This window comes from Suillus subalutaceus, assembly GCF_016647625.1.
Source record: "Suillus subalutaceus strain FC151 chromosome Unknown DFJ58scaffold_40, whole genome shotgun sequence".
NCBI lineage: Eukaryota > Fungi > Basidiomycota > Agaricomycetes > Boletales > Suillaceae > Suillus > Suillus subalutaceus.
The window spans coordinates 30,606-46,826 of NW_024540289.1; the positions used below are offsets into that span (position 1 = coordinate 30,606).

The 16,221-nt window shown below is 49.4% G+C and overlaps 5 protein-coding genes across 5 annotated transcripts; 3 read left to right on the forward strand and 2 right to left on the reverse strand.

Moving 5' to 3' along the window:
* Positions 1-356: 356 nt before the first annotated feature.
* DFJ58DRAFT_726802 (uncharacterized protein) lies at positions 357-639 on the forward strand (the record flags this gene model as incomplete). The annotated part of the gene is made up of 2 exons (XM_041385407.1): positions 357-536; positions 586-639. The coding sequence occupies 2 exons, from the start codon at positions 357-359 to the stop codon at positions 637-639; spliced, it is 234 nt and encodes a 77-aa protein (XP_041244905.1).
* Positions 640-745: 106 nt separating this feature from the next.
* On the reverse strand, positions 746-1,214 carry DFJ58DRAFT_744985 (uncharacterized protein; the record flags this gene model as incomplete). Its single annotated transcript, XM_041387358.1, has 3 exons — positions 746-896; positions 942-1,120; positions 1,167-1,214. The coding sequence occupies 3 exons, from the start codon at positions 1,212-1,214 to the stop codon at positions 746-748; spliced, it is 378 nt and encodes a 125-aa protein (XP_041244906.1).
* An 865-nt stretch (positions 1,215-2,079) lies between these two features.
* DFJ58DRAFT_744987 (uncharacterized protein) lies at positions 2,080-3,417 on the forward strand (the record flags this gene model as incomplete). The annotated part of the gene is made up of 5 exons (XM_041387359.1): positions 2,080-2,575; positions 2,636-2,806; positions 2,860-3,076; positions 3,153-3,215; positions 3,308-3,417. 5 exons carry the CDS (start codon positions 2,080-2,082, stop codon positions 3,369-3,371), a joined length of 1,011 nt encoding a protein of 336 aa, XP_041244907.1. The 3' UTR covers positions 3,372-3,417.
* Positions 3,418-8,294: 4,877 nt separating this feature from the next.
* DFJ58DRAFT_715906 (glycosyltransferase family 35 protein) lies at positions 8,295-12,393 on the forward strand (the record flags this gene model as incomplete). The annotated part of the gene is made up of 29 exons (XM_041384171.1): positions 8,295-8,367; positions 8,424-8,516; positions 8,567-8,691; positions 8,748-9,342; positions 9,400-9,483; positions 9,538-9,648; positions 9,699-9,721; positions 9,780-9,905; positions 9,967-10,016; positions 10,208-10,335; positions 10,385-10,429; positions 10,481-10,509; positions 10,569-10,633; positions 10,688-10,710; positions 10,760-10,785; positions 10,840-10,893; positions 10,925-10,975; positions 11,019-11,036; positions 11,069-11,074; positions 11,126-11,143; positions 11,198-11,230; positions 11,283-11,373; positions 11,423-11,439; positions 11,491-11,713; positions 11,763-11,810; positions 11,867-12,017; positions 12,071-12,129; positions 12,180-12,262; positions 12,313-12,393. The coding sequence occupies 29 exons, from the start codon at positions 8,295-8,297 to the stop codon at positions 12,391-12,393; spliced, it is 2,529 nt and encodes an 842-aa protein (XP_041244908.1).
* Positions 12,394-12,583: 190 nt separating this feature from the next.
* Positions 12,584-16,003, reverse strand: DFJ58DRAFT_324842 (uncharacterized protein). The gene is made up of 4 exons (XM_041379859.1): positions 15,891-16,003; positions 15,337-15,818; positions 14,701-15,280; positions 12,584-14,654 (listed from the first exon to the last, which is right to left on the reverse strand). The coding sequence occupies exons 2-4, from the start codon at positions 15,773-15,775 to the stop codon at positions 12,689-12,691; spliced, it is 2,985 nt and encodes a 994-aa protein (XP_041244909.1). The 5' UTR covers positions 15,776-15,818; positions 15,891-16,003; the 3' UTR covers positions 12,584-12,688.
* Between the last annotated feature and the right edge of the window lie 218 nt (positions 16,004-16,221).

Here is a 16,221-nt window from a genome sequence, read left to right on the forward strand (position 1 = left end):
CACTCGCAAGCGTCCGTCACCGATTTTGTTCAGTTGATCCTGTGCACCAGCGACTGGAGATGAATTGTGCTGTCGACGGGTGTGATCGGCCTGTGATTTGTTACGGCCAGTAAGGCAAGCTTCGCAATGCTTGCGAAGACCCTCTTCACATCCATATGGAAGCCCTTAATGTTGAATCCCTACGAACTGGCAAGAGTTAAACCCGGCGGCAGAAGAGGCAAAGTTAGATGATACCATGGCCCTCCTTCTATCATCCACTGGTATTGCTGGCGGTGCTCTCCCTGCCCAGTGTGAATGGGCGGTATGAGCCTGACGAACAGACTGGAGACACTCGACCTGTGCAGCCCGCAGTCACAATGTCTACTGACGTCTCAGAAGAAGCACCCGCCCAGTGTGAAGCGAAGGAGATCCAAGCCAAGCTCGAGGCAGTCTTCCGACGCCAGCGCACTAACGATAAACAGCCTGTCGTCCGTCCTTGTGGAATCATCAATGCGCGCAGTGCTATGCATCATCACGAAGCCGTGTCGAATGTCCTTGTAAGCCTCTTCTATTCTAATCATCGCATTCTTACTGAATCTCGCCTAGATCCTGATTGAGGAGATATATTCACTCCCTGTGCACACAAGCGACAACATTTGATCTATGGCTCTAATTGTAACGCATTGCGCGAGGTAATGAGAGACAGTGTCCCTGACTAGATAACCAAAATTAGCTAGGACACAGCGTAAGAGGAAGAAGAAATTCTTTAATGCACAGCTGCGTGAAACATATAGCTCGACTCGACCTGGTGGAGGTACACCTTAAAGATTTCGGGAGCGAAGGCAGTCACAAAGTGCTCTGCAAATACACCATACTCGTTCTGTATTGGTGACGGGAGCTGAGAGGGATTTACAAAGCTACCATGCTCTCAGACACACAGAATATGTGAAGAAGCTGCACACCGGTGGAACAGTTGACCGAGAATTCCATATGCCCGTTTATTGGCCTTCCACCATACGCATCTCTCCCGATCTTTCTCGTCGGTTGGAACTGCAGGGTTAGCTTTTAGTGCGAAGCGGTCAGACTGAGTAATTGGAACCTGGTCTGGGCATGGATTTTCCGGAATGATGTAGGAGGTAGCCTGTCGTGGATTCAGCATCTTGAAACTATTCACAGAAAGAATAGACTTGCAATTCAACGCCGAGGAGGTCGATGAGGAAAGTCAGAAGTTCCATGATAGAACGGTGCTTTAGAGTTGGCTTCGTGGTGGGCGGGGATGATCAAAGCATGGGGAGATCGACAGCGGCGGCAGCGTTGGGCGAAGGTAGGGTAATCTGCCGTGTGACGAGGACCATATAGCCACGTAATATTAGAATTTTTTCAACCTGTAAAATTTGTTAGGGTATGTTTGAAATGAAGCAAAAGGTATGACATTGGGTAAAAGCGTACCAGAAAGGCTTTAGAAAAAATACGGGCGCTAGCGGTGCGGCGAAGAACTTGCGCAGGGGGAGGAGGGCATCCGCATACAAGCCACCAGGTGATTCTCGCGAGGAAGTGTGCACGTAGGATGAGAGAAGCTGGCTTTGTTATGAAAGGTGACCACACGGAGATGGGAGGAAGATGTGTAGGGTTTATACCCCAGAAAGGAGCAAGATCGACGTCCACCTGGTCGTATTCGTCTGGGAGCTGGACATAGGCCCATCTGTTGTCAATCGAGGATGGTTTAGACAAGGAAGGGAAACGTACCATCTATCGAAGCCTCACGCGCACGGTGGAGATGCTCTTGCGCATCTGCGGGGGTACTCACGGACGGCTTCTGGTAGTATTTTGCTGACGCGTGCGAGTTTGACAGTTGCCCATGTAGGGTGGACGCTCACCGGCGCTTAAGCTTGAGGTTTAAAGTGATAATACTTTTTATGCGCCAAATAAATTACCATATTAAGAAGGCGTGGGGTACCGGTTCAAACACGGGCCTCGGAATTCCGACCATATATACAGTCTGAATCTTACATAATGATATGCTGTGTCGTGCCCCTATCTATGACCCGTTACTAAAAGCTTCACCTGGGGGGTTTAAAGATCCCCTTTCCCCATTCCGCGATGGCTACCAAGTCCGAGGTCTTCTATGACAGCAAGTGTGTTACCCACCCACCACCCCCTTACTACCAGAACATTTATACGCCTGCATCATCATCAACGGCCCGGGACTCCATACGCATTGAATACGCTGGAAAACTAATATCACCACTATTTTCGTTCCTCAGAAACAAGCAGAAACGGAAAACTGTTCTATCTCACATCCGTGACATCATTTCTGATTCCAATTTTGCCTCTTCTTCCATCGTCCCAACCGTTAATGCATGCGCTGCTGCTATCTCACCAACAGAATTCTCCAACCTTTTGCAAAAACCCAATATTGAAGGTCACACGGCGATGTATTGGGCGATTGTGAATCACCAGCCAGAAGCATTTTCGGCATTTGCTGCATTCATACCAAAATTTTCGTCTGTTTGCTCTTCTGACTTGCGTCTCGCTTGTATGTTTACTAGCAACCATGCATTGTTTACCCAGTTGAATCTGGGACGTGTAATCAATCGTAAGTGCATAATATTGTCTACCCGAGAGTACACCGACTCATTTCCTTTACACTAATCAGGCAAAGATAACGCTTTGAGAAATTTTTTGGGTTGCCCACCCGATGAGGTTCAGGTCCATGATGCAGGGGATGGACTGCACAAGATCAAATTTAACATTTGTTTCTGTATCAGAATGTTCCAGAAACGTCTGCTCATGAGACAACAATTGGGCATAGAATTTGTTGCCGCTGGTAAAGTCCACGTCTCTCACTGCTCCTCACACTGAACATCTCCATCCCTGTAGGACGTATTTGGCTATTCCAAATATTCTCAATGGCGCTCGACGGGCTGTGGCGCATTTTTTTAAGTCTTTCTAAGGAAAGCTTGCCGGCATGTCCAGAAGCTGTCCTAGTCATTGAGGCTCACTCGGGGAAACATGACTGCGCAACTCCACCTCAAGATCTGCGATTGCTACCGGTTACTAACAGCCAGTCTATGTTCCTTCAAGTTGCATCTCAGGAGTAGGTTTTTTGAATCATTTGGAGCTAAAGCACACTGACGGTTTTACGACTCCTCTATCTGCCATTGGCTACGCAGGTCGGTCGCTCTATCAGATGCCACCCTCTTCACATGGAGATTGAAAGATTGGTTCTTGAACGAGTAAGTCTTCTCCCGTATGCTTCGTGGATCCACGCCACAGAGTTGGGGCCGTTCTCCTATTTATATCAATTGTACTGACATTTTTGCTGCAGGAATACTATGTACGTAGATCGCAATGGCGCTCTGCATGCAAAGCTGGAGGTGACGTTAATATAGTAGTAGCATTTATGTTTTCATTGATCTTAACACGTGTCATTTATATCAATACCATATCAAAAAAGCGCTCCGCTCGCTTGCGGACGGTCTCAGATCTCTTTACAGTAGCAACGAAGAGTAAACTACATCTCTCTTTCTTCATTCGTGGGTGACCACAGCGTTCAAATATCGCGTCGATTCTGGACTCTTGACAGTTCAAGTTGACCATGTGTAAGCGCAAGCTTGCGCTTACCGTCGTTGTATGTGATTGACGTTGATTAGACACCGCACGATATTGTTCTATGTGTTTGGCTGCTCATACTGATTCTCGTTACGAGCTACTATCGCACACTTTACAAAAACAGTCAAGGTCCCTGCCGACGAAGTTCGACACCATTTCAGTAGACATCCACATTCCAGATTTTTGCTGAAACGCAAAGGGCGCTTGTGCACCGGCAATACAACTCCGAGTATTAAAGATAGGAGTGTAGACAACATACTGAAGAGTATGACCCGTCTCATCCACGAAAATCGGAATCGTCATGGCCAGACTGCGATTTAGCTAGTAGGAAGACGAAGAAGAAAAGCTCCCGTAGTACGTTGCGAACCAAAATCGGAGAGAGGAGCAGGATGAGTCCAGTTAGACTCTCAACGAAAATGTGGAGAGAACAGATAGATACGACAATCACAAGATTGGACGTATCTCCATTGCGCCCTGGCTCATGTACTTGTATCTGTGCTGCACGCGACGTGTCAGTTTCTACGCTGGCAACCAAGTCCATCGTTCGTACTTCTGGAGCAAAGTTATTCAAAGCAACCGTGCCCCTGGAGATCGGTCCGATTCCTCATCTTAGAAATGCAGTTCGGCAGGTACATATCACTTGTGCTTGTGTTGCCCTATGCGATAAGCAGCTGCTTTCCGCCAAGTGCTGAATTCTATCCATCTACACCTCTCCCTCAGCCTCACCCTAAGCACGTCATTCATTAGTCGTTCATACATACCTACCGAGAAGGGAAAGTGCAGAGAAGAAATTGAAGGATGGAATGATGGTGTGACCTACCATGTTTATATTTCGCATGATTTATACACTAGTGGCCGGCGTTGCTGTCTAGGACCTTGCTTGGTCGGATGATGTTGCAGTTGTGCGTAAGTACTGCGGACATGTAGAATTTTCGGCACCCCTGCGGATGAATCTGATGGAAGTCTGCTTAGAAACTACCATTTCCGAGTCGACATACAGGGAAGACGCGGCTGTGAAGGATCCAAATTGACCCTGGGTGACAACCTCATGATCTGATTCTTAGGCACGAACATGCTCCAAAGCGGGAAGAAATAAGCATATGGCGAGGTATCTTTTGAACCTTTCACAGATGCTCGTGATGTCATTAGAGGCCAACAAAGGCAAGGATAAGATCATGCATCTAAATGTAGGCGTCCTGGTGATGGACAGCCTGAGGCCTGAGGGTCTCTATGCACACGAAGGAAACTGCATCTCGGCGTCGAAGAACGAGGATGTATGTAGAACTCTTGCGCGACACATGGGCATTTGAATATGGATGCGCTCCTGAAGTCGGGTGGTAAGACAAACACTGAGCTCATCATGCGTAAATACCTAATGTGCGATACTCGAGGATCCTAGCAACGCATTCCTGCTTGATGGCAGGACGTCAATACCGCCTCCAACCGAGGGATGCGTGTGAAGACATAAGAAGGGCTTGCCAATACATACATGCTTTGAAAAGATACATGATGTTTTGTACTGAGTAGACGAAGGGGTGGATGATACTTTACTAGCGACGGAGACAGCCTATTCAATTGTTTGCTCGACACGGTCCTCCGAGAATGGGCACATGAATTTGGAAGAGACGGGAAATGGCTGATTAGACGAAGACAAGGAAAATGTAATCAGGATAGCCAGACCGGATTGCGAAAAAGAAAATCTCACGTAGGATGTTGAGAACCAAGATCGGAGAGAGGAGCAGGATGAGTCCAGTTGAACTCTGAGTCAACGGAAATGTGGAGAGAAAGGATAGATACGACAATCCCAAAATCGCATTAGACGTGTGGATAATGCAGGTTTGCGAGATGATAGGACCGTGATGGTGAGGGGTCAATGCGTATATTGGCTATTGAGCGCTTAAACTGCACAGCTAGTGCCTGAAGCTGTGAAACGAACACGAGGATGAGGCGAGGAAAACACACCTGCAGAAGACTTTACCTCTCTCCCTCCTGACTTGAATCTTCACTGAACGAAACACCCACTCCTTCGCAGCATTCGTTCTGCATTCCTCTTTTTGTGTACACGTCAAGTACATCTAAATTCTAAGTAAGTAATGGGCTCGTATTGGATTTGACTGGCAAGAGCTGAAGATATCCACGCACCCATCAAGTGAATCCCGAAACCAAAATCATGGGAAATCTAGCCCCTGTGAAGGACGATAATCTAGCAACAATGTCTTGCCGAAAGATCAAAATAAACAATGGCATCAGACACATCCTACACCTGCCCGGTGGACAGCGAATCATCATATGTTCATGGGATGGGTCATTTCGAGCCTGGGACTTGGAGAGGGGTGCGCATTTTCGGGATGAATGGGAAGACAAAGACAGAGGAGTGGAGGCCATAGCATTGTCACCGACAGGCAAGACAGTAGCAACCGGGAGTGACGACGGCACAGTGAAATTGTGGAATGTCGACACGGGCAAGGTCATCAAAAGATGGACGGGACATAGAGCAAAAGTGCATTCTGTGTGCTGGAGTCCAGACGGAGGGCGAGTGGTGAGCGGATGCTGGGATGCTACATTCAGAGTGTGGGATCTTCAGAGCGAAGAAACTATCATCGGACCAATCAAGGCAAGGGGAGACGTGCAGACGGTTTGCTACTCACCCGATGGCAAGATGATGGCCATCAGCTTGTACACGGTGCTGAAAATATTGGACGCCAACACAGGCGAACTACTCAAAACAATAGACGATGTTGCCTGCAAGTGCCTGGCATGGACCCTGGATGGAAAAACGCTTTTCGCCGGAGGATGGCGCATCAGGAAGTTCGACACAGCCACCTGGACTGCTGTTCTTGACGGGGGCGAAAACTTCGTTGACACCATTTCAATATCTCCCAACCAGCGCATCCTCGCAAGCACATCATTCTTGGACAAGACAGCGCAACTATGGAACCTCGAAACCGATCAACCCATCGGAACACCACTTCAACATGAAGATGAGGTGAACTCCGCAATCTTTTCTGCAAATGGAAAGTTCCTCGTTACTGGCTGCCCTAACGGCCACCTATACACATGGGATATTTGTGCTATCGTCAAAGGAGCTGGCCTTCTGTCAGATATTGTAAGCTTTGATGCAATTCATTCTCAACGACACTGACAACGGATCTGCTCCCAGGCTGATGCTGCACCGCGACTGGCTCCAAAGGTGAAATGTGCTCGCCGGATGCCCACAGGGATTTTTAAGGATGTGCAGGAAGCTAATGTATGTGATCTCTATCTATGATTGAATGCTTTGACAAATATATTGTTAGTTGCGCACTCGTCTATCCCGGTTTCGTGGGCCACGTAACTGCCCAACCCCAGCACCAAGTCAACGCATCCTTCGGTCCCTTTTCCTCCTTCTGGCGCAACTTCAAGCCGCATGGGGCAACTGAGCGCATTACACAACCCCGATCCCACCCTCTCAGCTGGACTCGAAACCTGGTCTCCAGCATGGTGCGCAGGCGAGATACACCAGACATCGAGTTGCAAGAGTCACCTGTAGTCGAGATCCCCTGCATAGCGGGCAAGCCTGTACGTTGTTTTACTTCACTGTTCTTCTTTATCGCTGACTCCTCTGCGCAGGAGAACTATCATGCAACAGGGAAGCCAGCTGCCAGCTGGTCTCGACCTCCCAAAATCCATACCACGCAAAAACCTAGCGCAACAACTCAAGACGCACCATCATTATCACAGCTACCACCTCCAATTACCACTGCTTTGACACCTTCCGCTGTCAATTGTATCGCTGAGGCATCGGGAACAGGTTCGAGTTCTCAAATGACCGGTGCTGGATGGCGCGCGCGTTTCATGGGCTGGCTTTACAGCATGCCTATTCAGAACACAGATGGTCAACATTAGAAACACAATCGCAACTAGCATATGGGCTACTGGAACGATATCGCGATGTGATACCACTCATACAGGCTGCGACTCGTTTCTTGCTCTGCATCAGTTGTGCATCTGTTGAGTACACAGACAACGAACCTTGGTGAAGACCTTCGTTGTTCTTATTCTTCATTGACATTTTCTATTCTCTACTCTAGTTACACATAGTCGTCCTACATCATTGTACTGTATTTCTTGCTTCTTCAACTACCGTTTTCTTTTTTGACAGAGTCTTACAGCTCTTTGCATAAATGATAGCAGTGGCGTGAAATTTTGCTCGTCGTACACTCACATTCCCTATCATCATGCCGCAATCACCGAGTATAATAAGGCTTACAAATTGGGCAACGCAGGTGGCCGCGTCACTTGCGCGTCATGCATTAATATTGCGAAGCGCAGTTGGTGCAGTTACAATGGACAATTATCGATTTCAACCGAAAGAAGCATAACTCGACATTCACTCTTATCTCAACATATTCAGGGCACAGTCAATTCTCACTGGGCGTCATGCCGCGTCACAATAGCTTATATAGAAGATGATGATGATCGCCGGTTCCAGACTGGTCCAGACTGCCGCCTGGCAGTGAACGTGACTTGGTTAGCAGGTCTTCGATGTGAAAATGTTTTCCGTTTGGAACACAGATCTATCCAGATTTGCCCCCCTTTTTCCGCAAAAACAACCGTAGTCGACTTGATATGACGTCCTTCTATGGAGTCTCTCCTTATTCCACTCAAAACCGCGCTTGTTTCTTCCCCATCAACTACGATCGCCAGTATCGTTGTCACTAGACATGACATCCGTGCTTGATACCACTGCCATCGGAAAGGTTCAACGCCCCCGCAGACATGTCAGGACACTTACTGGTATGTCCAATCCGTTTGGTGTTTCCTCGATAACATAGGTGATGTATTTCAAACAGGATACCTGCCAGAAAAGGACCCCGAAGGCAAGGAAAAGTGGCCTAGAGGCGAGGAGAAAGTCTGGAAAGATGGTTTGAGAAGCCTTGATACAGGTAGCTAATCAGAACACCTAGTTCGTGTATCGCTCGACCACCTCCCACAGGCGTGCCGTCCATTACCAAGTCGATCGTCAACCATGTCCAAACCTCTCTGGCTCGCCAGCCACACGAGATCGACAATTTTGGAGCTTACCAGGCTGCAGCTCTCTCCGTCCGTGATAATCTGATCGTATGCCCCCTTATCTTATATCATTCCACCCACCCAACTCATCGTCCGATCCACAGATCAACTGGAACGAAACACAACTGCACTACTCTCGCACCGCAGGAAAGCGGGCGTACTACTTATCACTCGAATTTCTCATGGGCCGCGCCCTTGACAATGCCCTCCTCAATCTCGGCCTCAAGCAGCAATACACGGAGGGGGTCGACAAGCTTGGCTTCAACATGGAAGATCTCCTGGCGCAGGAGCGTGACGCCGGGCTCGGCAATGGTGGCCTCGGGCGTCTTGCCGCATGCTACCTCGACTCTTCCGCATCTCAGGAGCTTCCTGTATGGGGTTACGGCTTACGATACAGATATGGCATCTTCCAGCAGCTCATCTCTCCCGACGGACAGCAGCTGGAAGCACCGGATCCTTGGCTGGATAATTCTAACCCGTGGGAGCTCCCTCGCATTGATGTTAGCTACGAGGTGCGTTTTCACGGTCATGCAGAGCGCTTGAACGATGGAAGCGGCCGCGCCGTTTGGGAGGGTGGTCAAGAGGTTCTCGCGGTCGCTTATGATGTGCCCATCCCTGGCTGTAACACGCGCAACACGAATAACCTCCGTTTGTGGGAGAGTAAGCCGAAGAGGGGATTTGATTTAAACAGTTTCAATGGTGCGTTTACAGCGACATCATTGCGTCTTCTGTTCAACTGATGGATTTTATTTGTAGCGGGAGATTACGAACGCGCCGTCGAGTCTTCGAATAGCGCAGCAGCGATCACATCGGTCTTGTACCCCAACGATCACACCACCTGTGAGTATACCCAACAATATGAAATGTACGTGGTACTTAGAGGCCCGTTTCAAGTTGGAAAGGAACTTCGCTTGAAGCAGCAGTACTTCTGGACCGCAGCCAGTCTCGCGGACATCATGCGCCGGTTCAAGAACCTCGGAAGGCCCATCACAGAGTTCCCTCAATGTACGCGAACCTGTTTCATTCTCAAATATCAAAGCTCACATTCCTTCTAGACGTCTCGATCCAGTTGAACGACGTAAGGCCGATTTATGCGTGTGCGCGTAGTACTAAGGACTGACTGTTCTTTACTGAAGACGCACCCAACACTCGCCGTTCCGGAGCTCATGCGACTCCTTGTTGATGATGAAGATGTTCCATGGAATGCTGCTTGGAACATCGTCACAGAGACGTTCTTCTTCACCAATCACACTGTCCTCCCGGTAGGTCGAGATAATGCCAAGTTCTCATGATATGGATGTTGACGCAAGACATTGATGATAGGAGGCACTTGAGACGTGGCCTGTACCCTTGATGCAACATCTCTTGCCTAGGTGAGCGTCATGTATTGCAACGATATAGTGGCAGTTAAAGCTGTCCATTTGTAGGCACATGCAGATCATCTTTGATATTGTGAGTCTTTGTGTTATACCAGTGATCCTCTTTACTGAACAACTTTGGATTTCAGAATTTGTGAGCAGCGGAAAATGTTGTGTTGTACGCTGACCCAAACATCGGACCTTAGGTTGTTCATGCAGTGTAAGAAAGACAGACTCAATCCCATATCGAACGTCCGACTGATCTTTTCCACAGCTGTCGAACGGAAGTTCCCTGGAGATAGGGAACGGCTTGCACGAATGTCACTAATCGAAGGTATGGTGATTTTACAACCTATGAATCGCGGCTCAAAAGTTTTCCTCAGAGAGCGTTCCTCAGAATGTTCGCATGGCTTACCTGGCATGCATCGGTGAGTTTCGCAAGACTCATTTCATATTCCTACTAATGTACATGTGTATAGGCAGTCGCAAAGTTAACGGCGTGGCCGAAGTAAGTCTTCACCGAGTATCCACCATCCGTCTGAATGTGTAGCACCATCGCTCCTCTAGCTGCACAGCGAACTGGTTCAGACGACTATTTTGAAGGATTTCGTAGAGTTCTATGGAGTTAGCAAGTATGTTCATTCAGCAACTAAATAGCCGCACGCTGACTGTGGTTTGCGCGCAAGGTTTGGAAACGTGACCAACGGCAGTGAGTACCATACCTTCAATGCATTTCTGCTTCTCATCACCTTGCAAAGTCACTCCTCGTCGGTGGCTGGACCAGGTGTGTGGCTATCTTGAAATAGGTGTGACATCGATGCTAAGTCACACATACCAGTGCAACCCCGGACTCAGCAGGCTCATCACCACGACCCTGAATATAGAGAAGAGCGTGTGGCTCAAGGACCTTCACCAAACTCGAGGGTCTTCTTGATTATGTCGAGGACGAGGACTTCAGGGAAGACTGGGCAGCTGTAAAGCAAGCTAACAAGGAGAGGCTTGCCCATCACATGCAAGGTTACTTTAGGTCTCAACGTTAATACCTAAAGCCATGTTCGACTGTCCAGATTAAGGTCAGTCAGACATATCATATTGCGGAACTTGAGGGCTGATCGGTGTTTCAGCGGTTGCACGAGTATAAGGTACGTAGACACCGATGTATGCCCTCTCGAAGTCCGATCTATCAGTCTTGTTAGCGCCAAACTCTCAATATTCTTGGTGTCATTCATGTGAGCATCGTCAATAGTATGATCGTTGAGTTTTGCGCTCAACTTTTTCTAGCGCTACCTCACTCTGAAATCTATGACTCCCAAGGAGCGGAAGACAATGACCCCGCGGAATGTCTTCTTCGCAGGCAAAGCCGCCCCAGGATGTAAGTGTTTGTGCGCGTCAACAATTCCATCGAACTGACCGGCGTTTAGATTATATCGCCAAGCTGGTTCGTTCAACGAGCGAGACGCACAAACCTGTGATGCTAACGAGCTTCTAGACCATCCGCTTGATCGTCAACGTCGCTCGCGTGGTCAATTCTGATCCTGACACAAGGGACTACTTGAACGTCTTCTTCTTACCAGACTACTCAGTCACCTTGGCAGAAGTCCTTATTCCAGCTTCGGACATCAGTCAACACATCTCTACCGCAGGTACAGAAGCTTCTGGCACATCCAACATGAAGTTCTGCTTGAACGGCGGGCTTTTGCTGGGCACTGTTGGTGTGTACTGGTGTTATCCAGTGCCATAAAGATCTGACTGTTCGGATAGATGGTGCGAACATCGAGATCGCGGAGGAAGTTGGCCCTAGCAATGTTTGTACGTAGTCTTGCATTTATTACCTGTGCTACGGACTTACTTTTCTCTCGTCGAAGTCTTCTTCGGTCATCTGACACCTGCAGTGGAAGATCTTCGTTACCAACACGTATACCACCCTGTTCCTGTCGAGCAGAAGTCACCTGCTCTTGCACGAGTTCTTAACGAGATCTCATCTGGGTTGTTTGGCGACAGGGGCGTGTACGAGCCGTAAGTAATGCTCCAGCAAGCGTATTACGAAGTTCACTCATTTCTCTGAACAGCCTGCTCAACACGATTCGTCAGGGAGATTATTATCTCATTACTGAAGATTTTGACTCCTGTGAGCAAATTGCTAGGCGGGCGATAGCGTCCCTGATGAACCCTTTTCAGACCTCGAGGCTCTTCGTATGGTAGATGAAGCCTATAATGACCGAACGGAGTGGATTAAGAAGAGTATCAGGACCACTGCAAAGGTATGGATTATCATTTTTAGTAAGGAACGGCGAACCACAATTTGGAACAGATGGGCAAGTTTAGTTCTGATCGTGCGATCCAAGATTACGCGCAGGAGTACTGGAACATTGAAAGCACCAAGGTCGAGTAAGCATCCGAGAAAGGCATATGGGATATCAAGGAAAAACGATGGGGCCGTGTGCGGGCGAATGACGATCCAAATGACAGTTGTATGAATAAAGTGGGAGAATGTGATATTTGGAATCCTGGATATAACAGTAAACGTGGATTAGTGGAGGCTAGCGAAGGAGGTATGGGTGCAGATGGGGACCGGTAAATGACAAAGGACAGTTGGAGGTTTCGCAACCAAAGTTCAAACATGAAACGATAAAATAAACCCAAGAACCAATCAAAAAGGTAATCACGATGGATCTTCAACAATGTTCTCAATATGATGGATGCTCCTCCGGGACGTTCACGTCGTCCTGCGCATCTGCAGATGATGGTAGTTCCATGGATGCTGCGCCATCGGTATATTCAACGGGCTTCGGCTCAGCAGCGGGTGGTATGGGTTCTACGGGGGTTTCTTCCGGAGTTTCGGCCTCGGCAGCTTCATAAACCGAAGCGTCTTCAGGAGTATCTTCGATGCCTTCATTAGCGAGCACCTCGGAGGGCGTTTCCTCGACAATGGAGGTCTGTTCTTCCGGCTCGATGAGTGGCTCAGGTACGTCGTCTACTACGGGGACTGCAGGGAGAGTATCATCCGATGCCGGCGACTCTGGAGTTCCAAAAACAGACGTCTCGATATCATGTGCAGGTTCAGGCGCTGTGGACACGACCTCTGGTTCTGCAAGAGACGCTGGTTCGGGCTGTGAAATAGATTCCTCGACAAGCGTAGCCTCAGACTCTGGAACAGATTCATCGGGGATGGCTGCGAGCGCGACAGACTCGCCAGTCTCAGGGGTCTCCTTGTCGAGAACGTTGTTGGCTTCTTCGACCAGGGCTTGTTCACGTAGCGCTGCTGCAGCATTGTCCTCCCGAGGCTGCAGGGCAGGTTCTGCGGGTGCGGCTACGGCAGGTGACTGAACAATTTCCTCGGGGATAGGTCCCTGTGAATGTGCAAGCGGTTGAACAGCCTCTATGGCAACTGAACCAACTGTGGCAGCACCAGCGATGCCCAGTCCAAGTTCCTTACTTGTACTCGTCCCAGCCGTCGGCGTCTCAGATCTATCTTCCTCAGGCAAGATCTCACCAAGCTCGCCGACCTTGGGCGACTTTCCCATTATACCCTTCTTGCCCGTTAAACCCGTCTTACTCGTACCACCAAAAAAGCTGAATCGCTTCCTCGTAGCAGCAAGTGTGCCAGAAATATCCGAGCGAAACGAAGGGCGGGGAGACGTACGACCACGCCGCTCGGGAGACGTCGGGCGGGGCCGCGCGGGCTGCTGGCGTACATATGTCTGCTCGACGACGAGCCAACTGACAGCTTCATTCGCAGGCAGCGGCTTCAGCCCACAGATAACAAATGAGGGCCAGTTCTCCGTGATGGGGTCTGTGATAGCGTCGGACCAGAAATCGATGAATGCCTCATCAACTTGTGTCATGTGGACACTCGCGAGCTTGGTGCTGAGGACTGTGGACTCTTTGGTGCTCGTCTCGTATGGGGAATCAGCAGAGCGCTGTCCTGAACGTGATCTTCCCCATCTCTTACTCGACTTAGGGGACACGAGCGGTTCTGTAATCTCAACATCCTTGTCTGTATCGAGGAGGGTTGCAGCGAGTGGTGTGACTGTACTTGTTTCACCGAAGCCGCTAGTGGAGAACTGTGCCCAGTCGCTGATGATTGGCGAGGAAACAGACGAGACGGGAGACGTTGCACTGTTCCCGTTTCCGTTCCCGTTTCCGTTTCCGTGGGTAGCATTGTCCTTACTACGGTTGAGAACCTTCTTGAAAGGCGAAGAGCGTCTGGGCACGGGCGATGCAACTTCAATTGTCGGGGACATGACTGGAGAAGAGGCGTTACGAGATGTGGACGCGAGGAGGTGGATCGTCTCATCCACGAACACCCGACCGAACTGTGGGCCATCCTGAGCACCAGCCGCCGAGGATGAAGAGACAATTTCGGTGGCGGCAGTCTTGAGCGCGTTCCACAACCCAACATGCTCAAAGGTTTCACCTTCGGAAGATAGGTTGAATGCATCCAAGAGAAGGCGAACGGGCGATGGTTTGGGCTGTGGTGCAGACTCTGACAAAAGGACCTCTATGCGCACAAAGAGGACACTGCAGCTCCGCGTAGAGAAGCGAGGAGGGGGAAGAAGATCCTCTTCAACATCGCGTGACCCTCTCGAATATGGATAGTGCTTGACAAGTTCCTGAAGTCGGGTAGGCAGTCGAGAGTTGAAGCTTTCCTCCCTGTGCTATGGTCAGACACACCCTCAGCTTCATGCGGCGTACACACCTAATTCGTGCAAGGAACAGATGCTCCAAAATCCGGCCAGCGCGTTCCCATCGAGCATAAAAGGTGGTCCAGTTGTCGGTTTGCTCGGTCCTCGTCGCGGTGAGTAACCATAAGCCCAAAAACTTGGAAAGCTTGCTACCAGAGATGCTGTTCGCTTCAGCATGCGAAGCTAATGCGGATATGATGTCAACAGTCGCGAGAAGCAACTCGATGTGCGCTTGAGGGAGCTGGGGGAGGAGCAATTCCGTGAAACTCTTGGGTGGATACGATGCCCCTTTTTCAGCATCGAAAAAGGACTTGTACCACGCCCATTCAGGTGCAGAGACATCCTTGCCGAAAGAGTTATTCTCAAGCACAAGGTGACGAAGGCCCCAACGGAGCACAGCTGCAACGTCGTGAGGAGAGCGGATGTACTCAAGCTCAGCCTCAAAGGCGGATATTGCCGCGGCAGGCGTTGGAGAAAGTGCGGTTGTGCGGCTTTTGGGAGCCAAAGAATGGATGAAGAGCGAGATTAGCTTTCGTTGAATATCGGGTGACGCGGAGTGCCAATGAGGGTGCATGATTCCGAGGGTTTCTAAGCCTGAGACGATCATGAACGTTAGATGGGTGTGTGTTAATTAAGTGGCAATAACTTACCTCGCTCAGTGATAGTCTGGGCACAGGCTCGAACAAGTATGAGGGCTTCCAAAGGATTCAGGAGCCTTGCACCGAGGACAGAGTCATCGAGAATCCTTTGAGATTCGGGATCAACTTCGAAAACGCCGAGTTCGAGAGACTCTGCATTGTCTTTCAGACTCGGAAGTTGGAGTGACAATTGAGGAAGGTTCTCCGTGCGTTTGTGCGAAGAGTGAGGGGGGGTAAAACGAGATTTTGGCCTAAACAACGAGAATCCTGCATGATCTTTTCCCGTCTGAACCTTTGACAAGGTGTTAATATTGGGAGCGGTAAAGTTCGGTGGAGAAACAGCCTCGTATTTTCCGTCCAGTAAGCCGTTGTCGTTAGAGTCCTGAAGCTTTGCTTGGATTCTATCATCACTTGTCTTTCTGCCAAAGACCTTGTTCAAGAACGAGGGCATGGTTTAACTTATGGCTTGGATCTCAGCGAGGGAACCGAATGAGCTGGATAGTCGCAAAAGCAGGCCGTGATCAGGGACTTCAAGGTTGACAACGAAATAAAGAATGAAAACTCACAAATCTCGCGTTTTTGAGTGACGCCAGAGTGATGAACGGTCGTCGTAGTAGACAGCGCGTATATAGCTCCTCAGTGATATCTCCTGCGTTAAAACGCAACTGTCCCATTCAAAATCTTCCGCCGCGAAACCACGTGCCAGCTTAAACCGATCAACAACCGCAAACTTGGCAGGCCCAGGCAGGGCCGAGCACCTGTCACAACCCGGCTCCGAAATGTTAGTTCGTACTACCAACCAGCTCAAGGAGAAAATCATGGCCCATGGCACATATCTTGTCGACAGCGATGACAGTATGTTTTTTTCTTAAAGATACGACTGAGTATAAGTCTGGG

Excerpts from the sequence above, each read along its gene's own strand:
- DFJ58DRAFT_324842 (XM_041379859.1), bottom strand. The coding sequence starts at position 15,775 with ATGCCCTCGTTCTTGAACAAGGTCTTTGGCAGAAAGACAAGTGATGAT. Across the intron at positions 15,281-15,336 it reads CCAGACTATCACTGAGCGAG|GCTTAGAAACCCTCGGAATC; the intron begins GTAAGTTATTGC and ends TGATCGTCTCAG. Across the intron at positions 14,655-14,700 it reads CTGTTCCTTGCACGAATTAG|GGAGGAAAGCTTCAACTCTC; the intron begins GTGTGTACGCCG and ends ACCATAGCACAG.